The sequence below is a fragment of the Mesocricetus auratus genome, unplaced genomic scaffold (genome assembly GCF_017639785.1).
Source record: "Mesocricetus auratus isolate SY011 unplaced genomic scaffold, BCM_Maur_2.0 Super-Scaffold_100031, whole genome shotgun sequence".
NCBI classification, from domain to species: Eukaryota; Metazoa; Chordata; class Mammalia; order Rodentia; family Cricetidae; genus Mesocricetus; species Mesocricetus auratus.
In genome coordinates, this window is record NW_024429212.1 from 16,630,426 (window position 1) to 16,655,655 (window position 25,230).

A 25,230-nucleotide genomic window follows, 5' to 3' on the forward strand; every position below is an offset into this window, starting at 1 on the left:
AAGGACTCAGATCCCTCTTTTCGTAAAAGTCTATGAAGATCACGGCGAACCTCCTCCCAATCTGGAATATTTAAGCTTCCCCCAGTAATGAACCATGGACTGGCTCGTTCGATGGATTTTAGAAAGCCTTCTAGGGTTTTAGACTTGACTGCAGTCCCATGTTCTTTAAGTAACTTTTTTAGTTGATACTGTAATGATTCTAGCTTCCCGGAACTATTCCCCATAGTTTCTTAACCCCGTCCACTTACCTCGCTTTCACAATCTCGGTGGAACCTCCAATTGTCACGTCTGCTGCGCGGCCTGTGTCCGAGAACGTGCGGAGGGTGTCGGGTATTGAAAACACAGAGACTCGTTCAATGATATAAAGAGAACTTTAAACAGGCTCCAAAAAGGTTCAAGAAAACCTCCTAAGAAAAGCTCCCACCAGAGAAGCTTCTGCTCTCTCCTCTACCCTCGCTGGTTCTCTCTGACCCCAGAGGTGGATGTGTGTGGGTTTTTGAAGGTGTGGTTAGTCTCTGGACAAGGTCGAGGTCAGGGCGGTTTCCGAGGGAAGGCCTTTCCCAGGAACTTATTGTATCATTTTTAGTAAACATGTTTTTACTAAACATTGTCTTACAGCTGCCTACTCCCAGGCAGAAGGGGAAGTGGCCAGGAACTTATTGTATCGTTTTTAGTAAATATGTTTTTACTAAACATTGTCTTACAGCTGCCTACTCCCAGGCAGAAGGGGAAGTGGGTCTCTGCTCAAGGTCTGGTGTTCCCACAGGGGAATTTTCCACTGGGGTGACCTTCTGAGTCTCAAGGGGGTGTATTGAGGTCTTTCACTAGTACTTTCTGTAGGGCTGGATTTGTGGATATGTAGTGTTTAAATCTGGTTTTGTCATGGAATATCTTGTTTTCTCCATCTATGGCATCCTTGTTCCCTTAGCATTATAGGACATCTATCTAGGACCTTCTGGCTTTCATAGTTTCCATTGAGAAGCCGGGTGTAAGTCGGATAGGTCTGCCTTTATATGTTATTTGGCCTTTTTCCTTAGCTGCTCTTAATATTTTCTCTTTATTCTATATGTTTGATGTTTTGATTATTATGTGGCGAGGGGACTTCTTTTTCTGGTCCAGCCTATTTGGTGTTCTGTAAGATTCTTGTACTTTCATAGGCATATCCTTCTTTAGGGAAATTTTCCTCCATGATTTTGTTGAATATGTTTTCTGTAGCTTTGAGCTGTATTTCTTCACCTTCTATACCTGTTATTCTCAGGGATTTGTTGGACTTGAGATTTTCTTTGGTTGATGACTTTATATCCTCTAATGAGTCTCCAACACCTGAGATTCTCTCTTTCCTCTCTTGTATTCTGTTGGGTATACTTATATCTGTAGTTCCTGATTGTTTACCCAGCTTTTCTATTTCCAGCATCCCCTCATTCTGTGTTTTCTTTATTGTTTCAATTTCAGTTTTCAAGGCTTGGACTCTTTGAGTTGTTTCCTTCACTTGTTTGTTTTTTCTTGACTCTCTTTAGATTCTTTAAGAGATTTGTTTATTTCTTGAATTTTTTTGTTTGTTTTTTCTTCTATTTCTTTAATGGATTTACTCGTTTCCTCTTTAAGGGTCTCTATCATCTTCATAAGGTAATTTTTAAGGTCTGTCTCTTCTGCTTCATCTGTGTTGTGCTTTTCAGGTCTTGCTGGTGTGGAAACTCTAGGTTCTGGTGGAGTCATGTTGGTCTTTCTGTTGCTGAGTGAGCTCTTATTCTGTCGTCTTCCCATCCCTTCTTCGGGTGGGTACAGGTGGAGTCTCTCTGTCTCCACTGGTCTCCCTGAGGCTAAGGCTGGGCGCGAAGGTCTGGGGGGAAGATAATTCGTAACAGTGCTATCAACAAGATAGAATTAAAGAAAGTTGGAGATGAGAAGTTGTCTTTATTTCCTGTTGCTAATAACAATACCACAAACTGTTTCAGTTAAAGAGACAGGCAAACAATCTGAGCTGAAGCAGGAGGATCACCAGTTTGAAGCCAGCCTGGGCCACATAGCAGCAGGCCAGCCTAACTTGAATAGTGAGATTCTGACTTCAAAATTAATGAGGGGGTGTAAAAAAGGAGATGAGGAAAGGGAAGGAAAGGGGAGAGAAAAGAAAGAGTAAACGAGAGGGAGGGAGGGGAAGGTGGGGGAAGCTTATTTTCTTCCTCAATATATGTTTTTATTTAAATTAGAAACATGCTTGTTTCACATGTCATTCCCAGCTCCCTCTCCCACCCCTCCTCCCTTGTGCCTCCACCAGCCCCCACCCCATCCCCACATCATTCCACAGGGAGGGTGAGGCCCTCCTTGGGGGTGGTCTCCAGAGTCTGTCATTTCATCCAGGGCGGGACCTAGGCCCTTCCCCATGTGTCCAGGCTGAGAGAGCATCCTTCTATTTGGAATGGGCTCCCAAAGATCATCCATACACCATGGTAAACACTGATCTACTACCCAAGGCCCCAGTGATATCTGTGGCCTCCTCACTGGCACTACATTCATGGAGTCTGGATCAGTCCCCTGTTGGCCTCTCAGCCATCAGTCTGGGATTCAAAAGCTTGGGGAAGCTTATTAATACTCTCCTTTGCTGAACTGGGTTGCTCTGGTCCAGGAGTGATGAGATAGCATCTGATGGTTGCTTTACTGCTAGCTGAGTTCCAAAGTGTTTCAGACAAGGACACCCAGAGACCTAGTCAGGTTTTGATAGTAGACCAGCTTTGAAGAAAATCCATTAATCCTCATGAATTCACAGTCTGAAACACTCAGCTCTATCTTTAATGTCCTATAGTGGGGATTAGATTTCAACTTGAATTTTGAGTGGATAAACTGTATTCAAACCATAGCAGAGGTCATCCCTAAAGAGTCAGTAACTCATATAGTTACTACACATGTAAATTCTCGAGTCCTGTTTTTATTCTTACATCTAATTCAAGATACCAGCTAAGCTCGTGCCTCTGACAGGTTATAATTAAGAAATTTGTATGTATAGCAACGAGCTACCTTGTGAATAAGAGTATTTGTTTTAAGTAAAGCCAGAGGCCAGCGGCTATTTATCAAAGGTGCTGAGAAGAGATCATGTCTGGGTGAGCATGTATGTATGGGGGAAATGGAATCCAGAGGCTTTGCAGACTCCTGTCACTGAGCTGCATTCCCAGCAGTGGATAGGATTGAATAAATAAAAGATTTGGATAGCAACCTCTAAAATCCCTTCTCACTCAAGAATTCTGTAAGAAGATGCAGAAAAAGTCTTTTCTAGAATCAAAGATCCTTTCATGATAAAAGTCCCTGAGAGAGACAAACATGTATGTTTTCTCTTATGTGTGAATGTTAGTTACCATTTATGCTTTTGAGTATGTGAGCTTCATTTAGAGTACCCACAGAGGTTAGGTAGCTAGTAAGGGACTGGGGGAAAAGAAGGGGACATAGAATATGGTGTTATGAAAGAGATAACAAGGAAATAGTGTGGAGGAGGACAGGGTAAACTTGGAATTATAGGATAGCTAACACTAAAAGTCTTTTAAAAAGCTGAATGAAAACCTACTACTGTAGAAGCTTCCTAATACATATACATACAAAAAAGGATTTAAAAAGACTCATCATATAATGAGGAATTATCCCAACTAGATAATATATGATACCAAATAAAAACCACAGTACTATGAGTGGTTACATCTTTTTTGAGTCTGGCCAAAGGAGTCCCTTAGGCCCTCCCCAGCCACTAAAGGGTATTGCCAGTTTTACTGGTTACCTTCCACAACTTGTTAGTGAGACCCTATTCCTAAAGATACTGCAAACTTGTAGCATAGAACCTGGAAAAAATGTAGCTAGTACTCAGTTGGAAGCTTCACCTCCATTGGCTAGCTATCCTAGGGCTAGAAGATGATAACCCTACAACCAGGGAAGAAAATGAAGCCTCGGTCTCACCCAGCTACGAATCTTGGAAGCTGTGATAGCAACCTGCCTGGAAGAGAGCCTACCAGTGCAATAGCAGCACGAATGTTTCATATATATGTTTAAATTAATCTAAGGCCTACTCCATGAGGTAGAACTCATACCCGATGTTATTTGAACCTGAGACTAGACAGGTTATGGGGACTAAGAGAAAGCCTACTATTATTGTGCTAGATTAACACAGCAATAAAATGACTCCTATACTGCTATACTTATAGATCAGTACACTGCTCAACCCTCGTCAGAGAGGCTTATTCTTGCAGCAGGTGGTAATTATAGAGCTCCACCACTGGACCACATGCAGAGAGTGAGAGACTTGGGAAGGGTCAGCCCTGGGTGGGGTGTCCTGGTTACACCCCTCCCCTCACGGCTCAGAGATCTGTGCAGAAGAGGGGGCAGAAAGACTGTAAGGGTCAGAGGCGACTCGTGATTTTAAGAAACAGCATTTCCTAGATACAGCAAGGCAGATCATACACAAACGCCCAGAGTCAACACGCACAAGGCACACACAGGCCGAAGCCAGACAAAACCCCAGCATGCAGGGAGGCAGTGGGCACAGAATCCCACCCCACCCAAGAAGCTTCTCACAGATGACAAAACCCCAGCATGCAGGGAGGCAGTGGGCACGGAATCCCACCCCACCCAAGAAGCTTCTCACAGATGACAGCTGCTGGGGGAGGGGAATGGAGAGAGAGCAGGCAGACCCACCGTGCTCCAGGGTACACCGACTGTGCTCCGGAGCACGGCCATGCTCCAGAGCACTTGCCAGCCTAGGTCATGGTTTTCAGTGGCTTTTTTCTTGCATTTTTTTTGTTGTTTTAAGAGAAAAAGGACATGGAACTGAGGAGGATTTGGGAGGAGTTGGGGGAATGTAACAGAATATGGTAAAAATTAAAACATACTATGTGAAATCCTCAAAAGACTAAGAAAAAGACTCAAAAGCATATAACATTTTAAACTTATATAAAAATCCATAGCTAGCTGGGCATTGGTGGCGCACAAGCCTTTAATCCCAGCACTTGGAAGGCAGAGGCAGGCAGATCTCTGTGAGTTTGAGGCCAGCCTGGTCTACAGAGCGAGTTCCAGGACAGTCTCCAAAACAATACAGAGAAACCCTGTCTCGAAAAACAAAAAAAAAATCCATAGCTGCTAGGGATGCTTTTTGTTGTTTTAATTTTTTTTAGATTTATTTTTCTTTTATATATATGAATGTTTTGCATAGACATATATTCATATGTATGTATATTGTGTATATATGTGTATATGTATGTATATACATAAATGTGTGTGTGTGTGTGTGTAGATATCATGTGTGCCTGGTGCCTGTGGAGATCAGGAGAGGGTGTTGGATCCCCTAGAACTCGAGTTAAGGATGGTTGTAAACTACCGTGTAAATGCTGGGAACTGAGCCAGGGCCTCCGCAAGAGCAACTGTGCTCTTAACCTCTGAGCCAACTCTCCAACCAGCCTTTGTTTCTTTTTTTTTCTTATTCAGGGTTTCACTGTGTAGCCCTGGATGATTGAAAACTTGCTACATAGACAGAGTTCTTGAACTCAGAGATCTCTCTCCCTTCTCCTCCCAAGTATTGGGTTTAAAAGTGTGCATTACCATGCCTAGCCTGACTGCTGGCTTTAAATTAATGTTATACTTACATGATGTTATTTGAAGAATAGCGGTTAGAACTTCAAGTTTATGGGAAAATAGGGTGTGTCGTTGGTATTATTTAAAACTTAACTGTTTCTGGATTTGAGAGCTATTTTCTTCTTGCAGTATAACCCATGCAGAAATTAATGTTGTGATGCATTTCATATATGGAGGGACTTTGGACTTTCCAGACAAAGCTAGTGTTGGGTATGTATTACTTTTTAAAAGTAAATTTAAACATAAAAGTTATATGGGTTCTGTTTTGTTGAACTATTTTGCAAAAAGTCAATGAAGTAGAGGCCTCGTTTTTATTGTCTTACTTTGCTCTTTTGATTCTGTTTGGGGAGAATATCTAAAAACAGTAAGCATGAGGCTGGAAAGATGGCTCTGTGGCTAAGAGTACTTGCTGATCTTACAGAGGTTCACAACCCACTGTAACCCCAGTTTCAGAAGATCCTGTGCCCTCTTCTGGCCTTCAAAGGTGTCAGGCATGCATGTGGTGTACAGGTATACATTCAGGCAAGACACTCGTATGCATGAAATAAATTTTTTTAGAAAAATTATGACCTTTAGAGCACTCTTATTCAATATGTCACTGAGATGTGAGGGAAATTGGAAACATCTCCAAATTCTTCCTCCTTCCTTGCCACAAAGCAAATCCTGTGTTAGTGCTGACAGTTTTGATCTATGTACGTAAAGTAGAAAGTTAAAATTATAATTCAGACTTTTTCTGGACATACATCAAAGAATTATTGTGTATTATACTTTGATTTTTACATTTGAGAATTATCAGCTAACATCTGTTTACTTTAGTCAGATACTGAATGTGGCTGACATGTATGGCCTGGAAGGATTAAGAGAAGTAGCAGTCTATGTTTTAAGAAGAGACTATTGTAACTTCTTTCAGAAGGTAATTGTTAAATCTAACACGCTACCAGTTATCACTTGCCAGACTTGTGACTTTGAATGCAATCATGCTTAAAAACGCCACAGTCTAACTAATGCATACCCTTGTTGAGAAATAACTGAGATGTGCTTGTAAAAGTCAGAAATTAACTGTAATCATTTTAAAAAAAGTCAAATTGACGTGGGGATTATTGACAGATTATAATAAGAATTCTGTGTAATTCAGAATAGAGTGATCAGGTTCAACTCTTGCTGGATTTGACACAAGAAACAGGGAAGCTTTTTCCAATTCCATTCTGCAGAGCCACACAGAGGCTTTCTTGGTTATTTACCCTCCCTCTGCCACGCCTGAGCGTTTCCCTGGGTTGGGAAACAGTCCTTTTCTGAGGGGCTCTGAACATGTTTTGGTTTGCACAAATTTATTGTCTAAAGAAAGATCCTGTACTGTGCATTTCAAACCCATTTTGTATTTATGCTTCAACTGGTCATTTTCTTAATATACTATGTGAGTGTAGATTAATTTATGTATCCATGCTTTTTCTCAGTTTGTAAATTTTCTATAATTCATTGAGCATGTATTTATTTAATAGTGAACAAAAACAACTCTTAAAAGAATTATTTATATTTTTCCTTATAGGTACCTGATGCAATATTACCCATTGACTTCTAATTTGGTTATTTTAATAACATTCAAATCAGTTTTTATGTTAGGTGGGACTTTATCTCCCTGAACTAAAGCCAGGGACAGTTCCTCCCATGTTAGTTTCTGCTCAGTCTCATAAGGTGGTCACAGCTATGCCAGGCCCCTTCCCTATGTAGGATGAGACCCTGAGTGGAAGAACGGAAGATTGAATGGTTCTCTGCTCCACACTGTAGATCGCCCCAGCACAGGCAGATGTTGCAGTGGTATTAAAGCAGCACCCTGTGGGAAAGGGGAGTATTGGGCAGGTGGGGTTTAAAGTAATAGCTGGGGAAAACCACTTTGTGTTAGTCTCCATTCCGAGCTCAGACTGCTTAAGAAGCAGTTACATCCATCTACATTGTAAGCACTATGCGTAAAACAGTTACATCTGTCTACATTGTAAAACTCTCTTCTATAAGTAATCTTTGCACACAGTTGCCTCTCAACATGTTCACAGGCATATGAGTTAATTACACTTTCAGTAATCCACTTAATATTTTTTGTAACTGCACAGATCATTTGCTGACACTGTAATGGGTTTGAGGGCAGGGCACACCTCACACAATGGTGTGAGAACCCAGCTACCACACTAAGAACCACAAAAAGATTAGCGCTTGAGTGTCTGAAAGCAAAGGGGGTGTTTGTTTTTATGAAGGCACTGGGAGAAGTCTTTATTTGGCCTGCCATCCGGTGGAGTTTCTTACTGTAGGCTGTTGCTGTCACTGAGTAGTTGAGATGACTCCTTCTTCTGCTAAGCTGACACTTAAACATTACTTCTCTTATAGACCTTATTATCTACTTTTATAAATGAAGTTTTGAATGCTACCATTTGTAACTTTAGACTTCAGTGATGCATCACAGTGACTTAAATATCATAAACTTCTAATAGCAGCATCTGTAGTAGACATTTGTATATATATGATGGCCAGCTGGCTGCAGATGCACAAATCTAGTTTTAGTCACTTCATTCATTTGCTCTCCAGCCTTTAATGTAGTTAAACATATTTGGACTTCCTTAGTAGGGTTATGGTGGGCTTTGCATTCTGATTTTTTTCTTACAGTTAAAAATATATTTTATATCAACAATTTCAATATATGTCTTCTCAAATTCCATAAATAGGTTCTGAAAATAGGAGACCAGTCATTTGCTTGTAAAAAATGCTTGGTAATCAGCACGTAGTTTTTTATCTTAATCATTTTAATAGAAATTATTCTTGTTATATGTTAAATAGTAGATTTTGTGTTATATAGAGCTGGTTGTTCCTAAATAAAATTGTACTTTTAACTCTTGTGCATACTTTATGGTTTTTCAGACATCTGGGTGCTTTTAGGCTGTCAAATATGTGTATGCAAGTCCCTTCCGTCATACTGATTTGATGTCCCTTATGAGGTGGATCAGAAAGCCAAATCATTTCATAATATATATAATGATGGTAGCTTCTGATTTTAAGAAAACCTAAAGTATCAGTTTTCTTAAACTCAATGGGATCTTGTTTAAGAAAAGCATTAAGGGGCTGGAAAAATGACTCAGTAGTTAAGAGCACTGGCTGCTCTTCCAGAGGACCCAGGTTCAATTCCCAGCATCTACATGGCAGTTGCAACCAGCTGCAACTCCAGTTCCAGGGGATCTGACACCATCTTCTGGCCACCACAGGCAAAAGCATCCACACACATAAAGATCAATGAATAAATAAAATTTAAAAAGAAAAGCATCAATGGACAAAGCAAAATATTTACATTCAGTTATTTATTTTTATTAGTTTTTAGACAGGGTTTCATGTAGCCTGGACTGGCCTCAAACTCACTGTGAAGCTAAGAGTAACGGCCTGCCTTCCGGGCTGGAATTACAGGCAGTCACTAGCATGCCTGGTTCATGCAGTGCTAGTGTCTGAACCCACGGCTTCATGAATTTTAGACTAGCACTCTACCAACCAAGCTACACCCAAGCCCTACGTTCAGTTCTTAAACACCAATGTAATACTTTACCACTTGAAAAAACAAGTTAATAGCAGTTCATAGTTTAAGAGCTTGAAATTACTGACCTGATTAGAAGGAAACATTTTTAAAGAAGCTTTGTTCTGCTTTTAGAGCAGCGAGTATTTAAAAGTATATTGTAGTGATAGACTATTGATCATCTTTAGTATTCTATAAACTCCCAATTGCAACTAACAAATGAGTGTTAGCTTTCTAAGATTGTTAGATGTAACCAAGTGCACTGTGAAACCAACTGACTAGACCTCCCACTGGGTGAAAAGAAAGGTTCATTGGAAATTTGAAACTGCTCCATTGCTATCCCCCATAAGGGGCTCCCACAGCTGTCCTGATGCCTCTCTGGGACAGAGAGGAGAGCAAAAGGCAAGGAAAGCATTGCCGGTTATAAGGGAGCTCTGGTGAGGGGAAAGTTGTAAACGGGAGCAGCGTGGATGTTTGGGGGAGCAATGGAGGGTGGGGTGGGGTTTGAAGCCCAGAGGAGCCTGGTGGCTTTGGCGTGCATGCATGTTAATAGGAATCAATAGGAACCCACGGAGCCTTGACATGAGTGATTTTATGCCGTATACATCCCATTATGGTTTCTTGACTCTTGCTGCCCTCCTTTAGACCTCATTCTTTCTCATAGTCCCCTTCCTATTTTGATGTCCTACAGAAACACACACTCACACAGAGATGTATATGAATTTAAGATTACACCTGCATGTAAGAAAAAGCATGTATTACCTATTGTTCTGAGTCTGGATTGTTTAATTTTACATAATGATCTCCAGAAAATGAAATTTCCAATTTATCAAGTTTGAATTGTATGTATTTATTCTATACTTTTAGTATATAATTCAGATTTTCTTTATGAACCAAATACTTTCAGCCTCTGTAATTTAAAAAGACTGAATGTGATATTTTCTGTCAATTTTAGCCTGTTCCCAGAACATTGGCATCAATTCTAGAATGCCTAATTATTGCTCATTCAGTTGGAGTGGAAAGTCTTTTTGCTGACTGTATGAAGTAAGTTACCTTATCCTGTGCCACTGTTATTGTGTGTCACGTGTGTGTGTATGTGTGTGTGTGTGTACACGTATATAAAATATACTCTCACTCTCCGGCATTTGTGGGCAGTTTTAGTGGTCTGTTTTTTTTCAACACAGTTCAAGTGCTTAACTAGTTGTCCCAATTGAGAAGAAGTGTGGTTTTAGATGTTACTTCAGATGTATGGCATCAGCTTCATTGAAGATGACCCATAGCTATGTAAAAATGTGCACATAACCAACATGGGTTAAAGTATGTGTTTCTGTGCGCCAGCCCCTTCAAGCCTCATGGCAGACAGAGAAATGAACCACGAAGAAATGAGAATGAAAACTGTGTTCAACCTAATTTACTTGATCTTGATCAAATGCCTGGAGTCTGGTCCCAGGCAGTTTGACATCAGCATATTTAAACACAGTACTATTTGGAAAAGAGTTTCTGGGCAGGAATCAGTCCAGTTCCAGGAACACAATAAAGCTTAAGGTGTGAGGACTTAGAAACTCCTTTACAAAGTGCATCTGACCACAAGGGTTGGGTCCCATAGCCAAAGGACCTAGGTAGGATCTGGTGTGGTCTCTGACCAAGATAGCATAGAGGTCAGCAGGCTATAAAGTACATGTGACATCCCCCAAAGGATGGGTTCTGTAACCAGGAGCTAAAGAAAAAGGTCTAAGGAGGGAGAGTCTGGGATAGACATTTGGAGCTAAAGAAAAAGGTCTAAGGAGGGAGAGTCTGGGATAGACATTTTTCTGGGGGATTTGCATGAGCTCTGACTCTACATTTAGCAAAGGTCACCAGGTCATTAATAACACCCACTCCTGGATTTCTGTGTGGAAGCAGGTCTTTTATCTCCTCCATTTAGGAGACAGCCCTATGTGATTAACATTGTGGTTTCACCAGTGTTTATCTGTGAGCATGATGGCTTCCTGCCTGTTACATTCCTGAAAGTGAATATAGTTAAGTCCATCTTAGAGCCCATAGAATTAAGTGAGGGTTGGTCACAATATGTGGTTTATATATGATTGAAAACTTTTAAATTTTTCATCACTCTAACTTGGATTCTTTTAACAGCTGGATTGTAAGCCATTTTGCAAGGTTTTGGTCAGAAAGAAGCTTCGCAAGTGTACCTCCTGAACTTCAGAAAACTTGTCTCAACATGCTGATCCAGTCCCTAGTGAGTATAATCTAAATGCTTCATGTGTGCCTTCAGACCCTTTATTCAATGATTTGAGTGCAGGAATCGACTGTTAATATTTCTATGACAGCAAGATGAGAATCACAGTTCAGATAACCTAGGGCCAAAGTGGAGATCCCAGCCCTGCCTGAGACCTACTCTGGGGAAGCCACTCTCAAGTGCTTCCTTCAGACAGGCAGAGCTGCTGTCAGCTAGAAGGCCATTAGCAGAAGGGCTCCAGAAATGGAGACTGCACCAGTCAGCAGTACAGGGAAACTGACGTCACCAGGGCAGTTCTGAACACAGCACTGACTTTCTCAGGGGCATCACTTTCCAAGGGATTCAGTTCACCACCCGGCGGCGGCAGGCGTTTACATTAGGCACCTCCCGCACACACAGAAAAGATGCATTGTTTTTACTAGAATCACTCATGGGAAAGCTGCATTGGTTTTCACTAGAATCACTCATGGAAAAGATACATTGGTTTTTACTAAAGGATGCTGGGAAGATACATTACAGTGCCAGCTAGGTGCTATCTTCCCAGGTTTACATTGTATCTCCAAGATACAGTATGTACTAAGTCAGCTTTGGATTTAAGGTGCTGTTTCTCTTGTAGTCAAAATTCCTGGGTCCAGAAAGCAAGATTGGGAGCTAGGAAAGATCCCATATACAATTGTTCTAGTAAACCATTAGCAACATTTTGTCCGTCTTCTCTGTGTTTTTAAAAAGATTTATTGTGCATGTGTACCTGAATGTGTTATATACACACTCATGTGCACACACAGATTTAGCAGACATTTGGAAGAAACATGCTCTAGTCCTCTCGGTCAAATGGTTTGGGTAATTTAAAGCTCAGTGAAGGAAGTAAATGAAAAGGTGGTAGAAATAAATGAAAAGTCAACTCTAGAGAAGTGGCTGGGTTGCTACAACTTCATGATATTACTTTAATAAATGAGTAGCTGCTGCTTATTTTTAAGATGAGCAAAGAAAACTAGGTCTTTTTGGAGGGTTTTCAAGACAGGGTTTTTCTGTGTAGCCCTGGCTGTCCTGGAACGTTTCTTTGTGTAGCCCAGGCTGGCCTCAAAGTCAGAGATCCGCCTGCCTCTGACTCCGAGGGTTGGGTTTAAAGGTGTGCACCACTATGCCCAGCTCTGAAAGTCAGTTCTTAAGGTAGAATCTAACAAAGATGCTGTGAACAGTGTTGAAACACCACAGTATTCAAATGATACATGAATGTAATTGGTAAGAAAGGGGAAGAGTGTTTTGTTTCTTAATTTTTAAATTAAAATGATTGCCTCACTTCCCTCTTACTAGCCCCTCCCATGTTTCCTCCTCCTTACTACCATCTTATTACTCCAGTGTCCCTGTCCTCATCCTCACTGCTCCAGTGTCCCTGTCCTCATCCTCACTGCTCCAGTGTCCCTGTCCTCACTGCTCACTGCTCCAGTGTCCCTGTCCTCACTCCTCCTCACTGCTCCAGTGTCCCTGTCCTCATCCTCACTGCTCCAGTGTCCCTGTCCTCATCCTCACTGCTCCAGTGTCCCTGTCCTCACTGCTCACTGCTCCAGTGTCCCTGTCCTCACCCTCACTGCTCCAGTGTCCCTGTCCTCACCCTCACTGCTCCAGTGTCCCTGTCCTCACCCTCACTGCTCCAGTATCTCTGTCCTCACTGCTCACTGCTCCAGTGTCCCTGTCCTCACCCTCACTGCTCCAGTGTCCCTGTCCTCACCCTCACTGCTCCAGTGTCCCTGTCTTCACCCTCACTGCTCCAGTGTCCCTGTCCCATCCTCACTGCTCCAGTGTCCCTGTCCTCATCCTCACTGCTCCAGTATCTCTGTCCTCACTGCTCACTGCTCCAGTGTCCCTGTCCTCACCCTCACTGCTCCAGTGTCCCTGTCCTCACTGCTCACTGCTCCAGTGTCCCTGTCCTCACTGCTCACTGCTCCAGTGTCCCTGTCCTCATCCTCACTGCTCCAGTGTCCCTGTCCTCACCCTCACTGCTCCAGTGTCCCTGTCCTCACCCTCACTGCTCCAGTGTCCCTGTCTTCACTGCTCCAATGTCCCATCCTCACTGCTCCAGTGTCCCTGTCCTCACTCCTCCTCACTGCTCCAGTGTCCCTGTCCTCACTCCTCACTGCTCCAGTGTCCCTGTCCTCACTGCTCCAGTGTCCCTGTCCTCATCCTCACTGCTCCAGTGTCCCTGTCCCTCACTCCTTCTTAAATTGATGGCATCTTTTATTATTGTCACACACACATACACCAGGAGGGGGGAGAAATGCATAAGCGCATAAATATATAAATACAACCTCCGAGTCCATTTAGTGTGGTTTGTATATATGATTTCAGGGCTGACCACTTTTGATTGGATAGCCAGTTGGTGGACTCATCCCCATGAGATGCTAATTCTTCCTCCCAAGGTTTGAGAGTATTGAGTCAAAGGTTAAAAGTTCTGTTGTTAAATGTAAAGTCTTTGTAGGTAAAGCAGCATCACATTCTACAGAGAAATCTCTTGGAAGAAAATGCTAGTGTAGCAGACTTCATTTTCCATCTTATTTTAAGAACTTAGCCATCTCCCCAGTCTCTTCATGAGTCGGCAGCCGTCCACATAGAGACAAGGTCCTACCAGAACAGATTTGACACACCAGCATCTCTGCAGCTCTCCAGCAGTGTGGGTACTAGGATAGGTGCCTTTCTTTAGGAGTGACACCATTGTGAACCTGACAGAGTGCACTGTCGTATAACCTCCATGTTCTTCAGAACAAAAGTTCATTAGGTTCTTAAAATCTTAAAAACAGCCCCGTTTCCGGGTCTTCATGGAGTGAGACTCTTCAGCCCATCAAGTGGTGTTGTGGTCTTCTCAAGTCTGCTTGCTAGTCTGTTTCCTTGCTCTTAGAGAGCCCTAGGCATGTAACTCTCATTAGTGCTCTGCATCAGTCGACTGGCATCACTCCTGGAAAGTTGGATCCCTGGACACTGTCCAACTTTTTCCATGCTTGGTCCGCACTGAGCCAAGAGAGCCCATGGTGTCTAAATGTAAGCTAGCAATGCTAACATATCCATGCTCTGTGCTCTTACTGGCCCTTAGGTGATTAGGGAACGCTAGGACCCATTGTCGTTCTGAGAAGGCTTAGGTTGACAGGCAAGACCTTCATCAAAATTAGATTTCCATTCCAGTTATCTCTCCAGGAGATGCTGAAAACTGTTTGTTTTGTTGACTCTTTCTTCTGGGCCCCAAGGTAAAAGATTCTTCAGAAAGTTCCAACAGTGGTGAGTCCCAGTCACTTTCACAGTGAATATACCAGTAGACCGTACTGTAGGAAGTTAAGACCTTCCAGGCTCAGAATGAGCCAACCTGGAGTTTGACAGTTGCTGTCAGTGGTCCTGGTCCTGCCCAGCCAATGAGGGGCAACCACGCAATGTCAATGGACCAGAGAACACTGGGTGCGGGGAGGGTATATAAGTTTGTATCAATTGCTAAACAAACAAGTCTGCTGCTTTCCTTTCACCTGACTCCTGAGGTTTGTGTGGTTGACTTTGCGTCTTCTCACACACCCTCCCCTCACCCCCACCACGAGGGAGCCATTAGGACCAGCAACACTATACCAGTGCTGCTCAAACCTTCAATCCATAAAAAGCACTGACAGATTTTAAGTGTGGACTTTAACTCACTACGTCAAAGGAAGAACCAGGGATTCTGTGTTTCTGACAAGCTCTGGCTAACACCTGCCATGGGTCACACACCAAGTAACTAGTTAGTAGCTAGTAAATGTGTCTGGCTTTCCTCCTCATAGTTCAAGTGACCTTGAGGTCATTTCCTGGTGATCTAGTTCTCATTCTCAGTCTTTAGTGAATACAAGACAAGTAAGTAGTATTGACCCATCAACTCTGTTTCTAGGAATGTATCTTATATCTCTGTTAAGACATATATAAAATACTGTCATATGTAAGTAACTCATTACCGCATAACAAAACATTGGGAACTATGTATGTAAATAGAGTACTGTTTGTGGATTTATTTGGTTAGTTTCTTGACAATTTCAAACAAGCGTGTAATACATTTATGTCACACTTATACACCACTTATGTCACACTCATACACCACTTATGTCACACTCATACACTACTTATGTCACACTCATACACCGTCCCCCTTTGCACCCTTTCCACCAAGGCTCCATCCCAGTTTCATGACCTTTGGCTTTGTTTGTTTTTACCCCGGCAACCCACTGGGTTTACCCAGTGTCGCCAGTGTGGGTGTGGTCTGAAGCATGAGTAACTCAATGAAGACCATGACTTCCTCTCTTCCAGCAGCCTTGGACCGCCAGTTGCTCCCAGGCAGGTTGGGCCCCATGAGTCCCTTCCCCTGTCTATTTTTGCACTGGCTTTTTGCAAGCAGCCATAGATGCTGTGAATTGATGAGTACCATGGCCATATCATGCAGCTCTTCTGTTCTTCCGACTCCCTCTTTAGTGGTGTATCCTGAGCCTGGGAGTAGGTGACTTGGGGATCCTGTTTAGGGCTGAGAATAATAAACCTAATGAACATAGAGTTTTGTATTGACCCAGTTCTGCAGTAGGCCCTACAGTACAGTAGTGAGCAGAACCAGATGTTGGAACATACAGTACATATGTTTTTCTCATAGTTGAATAATTTTATTTGAATTAAGTGCTTTTTTTTTTTTGGTTTTTATGAGACAGGGTTTCTCTGTATTGTTTTGGAGGCTGTCGGTCCAGCCCAGCCTCGAACTCACAGAGATCCACCTACCTCTGCCTCCCGAGTGCTGGGATTAAAGGTGTGCGCCACCACCACCAGGCTTGAATTAAGTGCCTTAAAGAAAAGGGATAGGTTCTTTGATAGTGAGTACAGAAAGAATGTGGTAACAGTGTAAGGGCCAGGGAAGGCATTGCTGTGGTCAGGTTCTCAGTACTTAAAGAACACCCAGCATTCATGCTAAGTACTCCACCTTCCATGTCATCGCTGTGTGAGAAACCCATCTTACAACTAAATAAATGGCTTGAAACTACAACTTGTCATTTCTAGAGCGATGACCCTTGGCTGGTATTCCTGAAGATGGCTCCCGTCGCTACAAGGAGCTGTTGGCTGAGCTGCTGCTGAGCCCACTCTACGTAGTCCTCCACAGATGTGGAAAAGATAGTAGAGTCCACTCTACGTAGTTCACAGATGTGGAAAAGATAGTAGCTCCCAGCAACTGTGCCCCCCCTCCACACACACACAGGAAACATACCAAGAGATTGAAAGGATTTGATTGGCGTACAACATCATTTGATGAATGATAGCACCACCTAATTTTTCCAGGTGTTTTTAAATTCTAGAATCATAGGAATGCTGCTTTTCTTCTGATGGAAAGTGACAGGCTACTCATGGGTTTACCAAGAGTAAAGTGGACAGAAGCAGCGTTATCCATGGCCTCCCAGCTGCAAGAAGAGTGTGTGGTGTTTATTGTAGAAAACTTCTCAAAGACCATTGAGACTGAAAATTTCACTCTGCTCTTACAGGTACCGTGTCTACAATGTGCTCTGCTCAGTCCCTTCTTGGTGTTCTGGTTTTAATTACATAAGCATTTTTAAAGTCAGGTTGCCTTTGATTAAAATATTCTGAAGAGTAAATGCCATGGCAGATGGCATGTTTGCAACAGATTTGGAGCAGTAGTGGACAGGATTTTTGGCTCACAGATGAGAAAGCAGGAGGGGAAGATCTGCGTGCCCTGGCAAGACACATTGTTACTTGGGCCAGCTCAATTCCTCAGTCACCATGGCCATATTTTAAAAACCCAAGTTGTAACTTGATGATGGCTTTCTAAAATTCATTTTCATAAGGAACTACCTTATTAGTCAATGAATAAAGATGTAGCCTTTATTTCTAGGTTCTATTATAAGACTGTATTTGCTCCTAAAAACTCTGTGTGTGTGTACACATGTGTAAGGGCATACATATATGTGTGTGCGTCTACATGTGCATGGGGGCAGGGGCACTCATGCTCATGAGTTTTCCAACAGAAAAGGGAAAGCAGATGTGTTTTCAGTGATGTTATATATCAAGTTGTGACAGTTGTCCTGCTGTTACACTAGACTTTAACATTTCTTATATATTTTACATGCATTTCATTAAATGTCAAATTCTGTGTTTTGTAGTCACAAACAATGAGCAGCACAACCCATCTGTTGGACAGAATTCTTAAAGCAATTGAAGACAATATTACCACTGAAAATAGTTGCTCTCTCCTTATGGCTCTGGACACATTACTGAATTCTGAAAGTACAAAGGAAATGGTACTGAATGTAACAAGATTTGTTAAAATATGTAATATTGTAAATGGTTTGAGATTTTTAAGTTTCACATGCATTTAAATGTTGCACAGGTCATTGTAATTAGGTACTGGATGCCTTGGGACTTGATACAGTTTCTCGTATCTATTTGGAATATTTCCTAATAAAAATATTTTTTCAATTATGTTTGCTTTCAAATTAACTTTTTATAAAAGTTTAGAATTAGGCAGTTTGACTCCTTAACTCTGAGCACAGCTTGGGACATAGCAATTTTCTGGCACAATGTAATTTTTATATTTTCTCTAATAATTACAATAAACACATATGATGTATATTTTTAGTATTTTTCATCATTAGTGCCTTTTATTTTACGGTATTAGTAGTTCCTTTTTCTCAAAACAAATCTTATTTTTAAACTAGCTTGGGAAGGAAAAATGAAGATTTAAATATCACTTATTTTTAAATGCAATTAATCAGTGACAATAGATAATTATGAATTATTGGCATTTTTCTATAAGAATGATGAATTATTTCATCAAATGTATTACTATTATATAGAGTATTTGACCTTGCCATATCATAGTTGATATGAAAGGTTGTGGAAGGTGTTCATATAAAGCCCATTGTTGTTTTAAAATCATGTTTGAATTAAAGAGTAGCATTTAGCTTCGTGTTCACTATAAAATTCTGTTAATGAGTAAGCCTTCATAAATAGCATGTACTCGATAATCTTAGCAGTGTAACTGATGACATCATTGATCTAGCTTAGGAGTAAGTAGATTCGGAAAGGAATAATGACTGGTTGCTATGACAATGTGGCTCTCACCAGCTGCTGATTTGTTGCTGGAACACAGGGCTTTACGTGCAAGATCCGAGCCGTGCGTGACAAGCTGTGGACCTTCCTGGTCCAGTCTTTCTATGCTGTTCGTCACACAGAAAGCTGGAAACGGATGCACATTGACGATCAGCAGAAGATCCAAGCAGGTATGTGGCTCTTTGAAGTTTCCCGTTCTTGTGCTGTGATCTCTGTGAGAGCAGAGATTTTTGAAGGCATTTTGAATCCTGGCTAATTAGCATTTGTGAGCTTCTATTCAGTAATGGAGTGCTACCCAAAACTAGTGATATGTTAGACTGCTTTCTCTGCTGTTCTTAGAAAATGAAATTCATTTCCTTTGTATGTAATTAGCAAATTTTAATCCTCATATGTATTAGCTACTATATTTCTAGCCAAATTTGCTAAAAAGAAAAAACAATCCTTGGGAAGAGCTTAGTTGTGTAAAAGAACGCAGTCTGTACAGTCAGATTGCCAGGCATACTCTCTTCCCTGTGAAAATGTATTTTGCCCCAAAGCTTCCTGTCATTTTCACAGGAGTCTTTCCTTGTGGTTTTGCCGAGATTAGATGGCTTTATTTCACGAGTGACTGGTTCAGGGGTGCAGCGTGTGCTGCTGCGGAGGCCCCTCGGGAGACGCACAGTGATCTCTGACATTTACTAGGTCCTATTCGAAACATTAGCGTTAAACAAAAGATGTTTATTTATCAGAAAGTGTGTGTGTTTTAGAAATACTGAAATAGAATTTTGAGGGTGTGGAACTAAAATGGCTTCATGACTATTTTTAGGCTAAAGCAGGTGCCTCAGAAATAACACTGGCGTGTTCATCAGCTCTACTTTTTAATTTTTTTTTTACATTAAGCTAAAAGACTATCTTATGGAACAGTCATTTTAGTGCTGTGAAACATAGAAGCCATGTATGACAAAATATGTCAGCTATATTAAATTCTTAAGTGATATATTTACGGTGAGACCTACTTGCTAAAGCAACTAGATATAATTTAAAGAGCAATATTCAAAGGTTATTTCTTTTTTATCATGCAATGAAAGCCGTCAGGCCTTTATCAGCTGAACACTTTTCCCTTGTGACTTTCCTGTGCTGAATTTTAGATACTTTTCTTTCACAATCTGAAACGAGAAGCAGAGAGCAGCATCCCTTCAGTGGGTGTCTGTCCAGCTCCCTTCTGATTGGTAGCAAACTTTGCTTTTCTCCTTTTTAGGGGATTTCACAACTAAGCTGAATTTCAGTGTTCTTTAACCTTTCGTAGCTCTAATTACACACTGTCTTGCTGGTGGTAATGCAGTCAGCTGTCGTACAGATCTCTCATTTTGTTACGCTGCACCAGGGGAATCTTGAGTTTTAAGTGGGTTGGGGTGCAGTGAGCCCTGGCCCGTGCGTGGCTCCTGTCGTGGGCCACCCTTCTCTCCCATTCTTGTGTTCTGAGGAGTTTTCATTGCTTTCCGCGCACTGCTGTGCAGCCATTAGATTGCTGCAGACCTGTCCTTGCTCCTCTGTGCAGCATCCCTCCCGTGGAACTGAGATTATAGAAGACGCTGTTACTAAAAAGAAAACACATTTGAGAAACTATGAGGACACATTTCTTCAAAGTAAAAACCTCAAGCCCTGTAAGCCTTGAAAGTCTAAACTGAATGTTATCCCTGGAATCACAGTATTTCCTGTGTCATTCCAGTTCTCCTTTTAAGAGTGTAGGCATGAGTCTCCCAGTAATTCCCACATAAACTTAACTTAAAAAGGGTGTTTTTATTTAGTGCCAGTGAGGATGGGGTGAATTTCAGAGTTGTCTCCTGCTGTGTTCTCAGGAGAACTGCATATGTTTCTCTTCTCTTTCCACCATTTTAGTCAATCTGTAAAGCCAGAAAATATTTCTTATCTCAACACAGTATTTTTAGGGCATTGAGTATTTTCTCATATTAAATTATGTGTAAAATGTTATTTTTTAAGTTTAGAAGCTAAATGAAACCAGTAATTTAAAAATTTATAGCTTGTGAAGATTCTGGATTGAATGTATGTGATTTTACATTTTCATTTATTAACTTTAAAAACATAAAATTTACTGAACCAGAGAATAAGATTGAAGAATAGGCTCTTTATTCTAAAATGTGACAATAAATTGTTTGCTTTCAATTTTTTAAATATCTATCAAAATTTAACATTTTCTCCTGGCATTCTGTTTTTCCTGAACTTCTCTGGTAATGATAATGTTTCTGATAGAAATAAATTAGTTGGTTTTTTTCCACAGCTGCATTTGACAAAGGTGATGATCGAAGGCTTGGCAGGAAGCCTGTGCTTACCAGCTCCCAGGTAAATGTCCTGAGTTACACAGCCCCAGGTAAATGCCCTGTGTTACACAGCTCCCAAGGAGAAAACTATTTAAATTTATTGTTTATATTTCAAAATGTATCTTTTGTTAATTAAAGCTATTTTAAGAGGAAGTAATTTTGAGTCTTAAAAATCAACTTAGCAATTAATATATACATTTTTAAATAATATAAATCTCTAATATTCCTTTGGTATAGGAAATATATGCCTTTTTCATTTCCTTGAAACTTTTTTTTTGGCAAATAACATATTGGAGCTGTTCCAATAGATCAGGAGCTGTTTAGACATCTGTAGTTATGTTTGAGGTCTGCTTTTAGACTGTCTTCCAGTGAATATAATATGGCAACGGTCTAGAAATTCACTGTGTAATAAAGTCATAGAGTAACATGACTATACTCTATTCTTAAAAACATTCAAATGGCAATTTTCCTATTTTTTCTTTTTAAAAAATTATTTGAATTTACTATAACCTGAAATGTATTTTTCTTCCTTCTAAATATTATTACACAGATATTCATGTAATCAGTAAAGTGTGTGAGTACAAAATTATGCTATGCATATTCCAGTGATAATATGGACTCATTCATTCAGCACTCTAATTTAGAATGTGAAAAACATATTGCCCTTGAAAATTAGGTAGGGGATCCTGTTTTCTTCCTTATAATCCACTTGGTAGGAACTACAACTTCTGCAGCCATGACATAACCCTCTTGGCTAATGGCTGGCCCTGAAATCTCTGACTGAGAGCTGGGACGGTGAGGGCTTTGTCAGCAAACCTCCTGGGATTGCTCTCTGGAGTGTGGGCCACACGTCAGAGGCCGAGAGTGCGCGTGCCCTCCTGCCATCCCAGCCCTAGGAAAGGGATGTGGTCTGAAGCCAGCCTGGCGAGTGAAAAGACAAACAAAAAACACTTTTGAACTCCTCACCTCACATTTCCAGTTATGTGAGTGTGGAAACTATATACTCCTCTTAGCCCTGCCGAGTGCTCTGGGTCTCCTCACAACCTGCTCATTTGTTTGTTTTTCTGTGTGCTTCTCCCCTGCTTCCTTGACTGGGGTTTGGCTTTTTGTTTTTGGGGGGTTTGTGTGTGTGTGTGTGTGTGTGTGTGTGTGTGTGTGTGTGTGTGTGTGTGTGTGCGCGCGCGCACGCGCGCATGTGTTCTGGAAATCTACCCCATGGGTGCTGGGCCTCGTCCTGCTGCTGAGCCAGTAAAACAAGGCGTTCTAATTGTTGTCGCTTGTTTCAGTAAAATGGGGGTGGGTACAAGCAAAGCAAAAGTGGCCATGAATTGGTGACTATCAGATACGTGGTGAGACATTATACTGTTCTATCTTGTTTACATTTATAAGCTGGGCATGGTTGCATACATCAGTAATCTCAATACTAGGGAGACTGAGGCAGGAGGATTGTACGCTCAAGGCCAACTAGACTCCATAGAAAACCTGTCTGAGAAGAAGCCTGAAGCACCACTAAAATAGAAAGGACGTGGATCAAAGGTGGGGCTCCTTGTAGAGCCTTGATCCTCGTTTTTCATTCCTGTCAATAGGGTATGTAGACCACCCCCAGGATATGAATATAAATTTTGCAGATAAAAGTTTAAGGCTGCCTAGAAATGTGTATGTGCCAAATCCCTGGCTGTATGGTATTAATGTGAAATTTCTAAAGGATATATTTATTTCATGTAATACATAAATTTACCTACAACATAGCAATTCTAAATTGTGTTAAGAAATATGCCAGGCATGGTGGCACACGCCTTTAATCCCAGCACACGTGAGGCAGAGGCAGGTGGATCTCTGTGCATTTGAGGCAAGCCTGGTCTGCAGAGCAAGTTCTCAGACAGCCAGGGCTACACTGTGAAACAGGGAGAGAGAGAGAGAGAGAGAGAGAGGGAGGGAGGGAGGGAGGGAGGGAGGGAGGGAGGGAGGGAGGGAGGGAGGGAGAGAGGGAGGGAGGGAGGGAGGGAGGGAGGGAGGGAGGGAGGGAGGGAGAGAGGGAGAGAGGGCAGAGAAGGGAGAGAGAGGATTATGTTTTAAGTTAAGACTTTGTGAAGAATTAAAAAATGAAGAAATGTTTACAGCAGTTAGTTAGAATCTTGGAACACTGTTCTGGAGAAAGCCATTCTCCACGCTATAGATATACATAATCTAAAGCCAAAATATGCTTAAAATTTCCAAACTATCCCAAGCCCATTAAGCCAAAGCTAGGACAGCAATCTGCTGACTCTATTACCACTATACCTTGCCTTTTCCTACATTTAGCCTTTATTTACTGTCTTATACACATACACATGTGTGCTGTCTGAGTATTTTCTGTACACATACATGTGTGTACATACATATGTATGTTGTCTGACTCCGTTTTCTCACATTCAGAGCAGAGGCTTTCGTTTAGAAATTAAGCTTTGAACGATGTATCAAAACATGCTTATTTTAAAAGCAGTTACAAACATTCTTGGACCCCTCGTGTGTTGTGGAATGTGAAGGGGGCTGAGTCACATATCCACCCAGTTTCTTATCTGACAAGTGAAGCTAGCCACAAGATCTATTTCATAGGGCTACTGTGTGAAGATGAAGTAAAATGATGGGGAAAAATGTTAGCATGGACCCTGGGAATGGGCTTCAGAAAACCTCAAGCGTTACATAATCAGGATAGCCCGAATCTTCAGGGATTAATTTCTACTGTAACACCACAAGTTAAATAAACATTTAATGCTGTAGTTCACATTTGATTGAGGTAATATAGTTAGAAACCCAAAGATTTTTTTGAAAATGATTTTTAAAAGTTTTGGGTGATCCTAAATCATAATATGAATTTAAAAGCTAGGGCTGTGTTATTCTGTGGGAGAGCACTTGCCTAGTATTATGTGAGCTTTACTAATAATGATAAAATGCTAAACCAAAATTTTTGTTTGTTTGTTTGTTTTATAGAGGCAGCGTATCTCTGTGGCTTTGGAGGCTGTCCTGGAACTAGCTCTTGGAGACCAGACTGGTCTTGAACTCACAGAGATCCGCCTGCCTCTGCCTCCTGAGTGCTGGGATTAAAGAGGTGCGCCACCAATGCCTGACCCAAAACTTTATTGAAACATAAAATATTTTATATCAAAGATTTGTATTTATATGATTTTTCTCTTTTTTTTCTTTTTTTAGCAAAGGAGACAAGGTTCTGATGCTGATGTTATAAAAAAAAAACCTTGGACAGAAAATAACAAAAACCCGTATCGAACATCTCTCTCTACTAATCAGAACATGAAATCTGATGGACTAGGAGCATCTGGACATACATCGAGCACTAACAGAAGCAGTGTAAACAAAGCATTCAAGCAGAATGATAGTACAAAAGTAGCCAACGTTACAAGAGAATTGAAAACTGGGGGGAAAACTGTTCCTCGCAAGTCTAAAGCTGTAACACAGCCCCAGACAGAACACAGTGATAACACAAAGTTGGACGACCTATCCAAAGCTGCAGGAAGACCAGCACGAGGAGCAGCAACGGGACACAAGGACTCGGCGCATGGAAAAGGGGTCAGGAACCGAGAGGTGCAGACCACGGGGGCCAGGCCCAAGGCTCTCAGTGCAAACCTGAGTGTGCAAGCCAGAGCCAAGCCTTTGAAAACAGGGACCGGCAAAGATCCTTCATGCCCTACTACTGTAGGACCCGCTGGCAGATCTACAAATTCAAGTATGGAGCTTTTGACTTCCACTGAGTGTGCGGATGAGCCTAAAGAAAACGGGTCAACGGAAGACGGGTCACCTGATGAGAAGCTGCACCTTAGTGACTCTCCAGGAGACACGCAGAATGATGGAGTAGTGTCAGCTGTCGGTGGGTGTGTGTGAGAGAGAGAGGGAGGGGGGGAGAGAGAGAGAGAGAGAGAGAGAGAGAGGGAGGGAGGGAGGGAGGGAGGGAGAGAGAGAGAGAGAGAGAGAGAGAGAGAGAGAGAGAGAGAGAGAGAGAGAGAGAGAGAGGGAGAGGGAGAGGGAGAGGGAGAGAGAGAATCCATTGCCCAATATTATATATGCTAGAAAAACAATCTACATCACCAACTCTGTGCCAAAAAATGTTTTTGAGATAGGTTCTCTCTAGTATCCCATGCTGGCCTCAGACTTGCTGTGTAGCTGATGACACTCTTGAAATTGTCATCTCTTGTCTGTGCGTCATAGCACTAAGATTACAGTTGTAATCCCATCACGCCTGGATTATGTGGTGCTGGAGGTGAAACCCAGTGCTTCGTGAATGCTAAACAAGCTATATACCCTAGCCGTGGAGTCCCAACTTTTAGTAGCTCCTACTACTTAAAAGTTCCTAGAAAGAATAATCCTGGAATGCGCTTATCACTTTTAAGTGCTAAAATGTGTTTTTATGCGTATGTGCAAAAAGAGGGAATCGT

General features: G+C 41.6%; 1 protein-coding gene across 2 annotated transcripts in view; it reads left to right on the plus strand.

Annotated features, from left to right (window-relative positions):
• The window catches only part of Btbd8 (BTB domain containing 8), a 67,070-nt gene that overhangs the window by 34,471 nt on the left and 7,369 nt on the right, over positions 1-25,230 (plus strand). For both annotated transcript variants that reach the window (XM_040733456.1, XM_040733457.1), the window contains 9 exons: positions 5,734-5,814; positions 6,421-6,517; positions 10,104-10,192; positions 11,282-11,384; positions 16,718-16,900; positions 17,537-17,674; positions 18,526-18,655; positions 20,764-20,825; positions 23,993-24,665. In XM_040733456.1, coding sequence (XP_040589390.1) covers positions 5,734-5,814; positions 6,421-6,517; positions 10,104-10,192; positions 11,282-11,384; positions 16,718-16,900; positions 17,537-17,674; positions 18,526-18,655; positions 20,764-20,825; positions 23,993-24,665 — 1,556 coding nt within the window. The remainder of the gene's footprint in view (positions 1-5,733; positions 5,815-6,420; positions 6,518-10,103; positions 10,193-11,281; positions 11,385-16,717; positions 16,901-17,536; positions 17,675-18,525; positions 18,656-20,763; positions 20,826-23,992; positions 24,666-25,230) is intronic.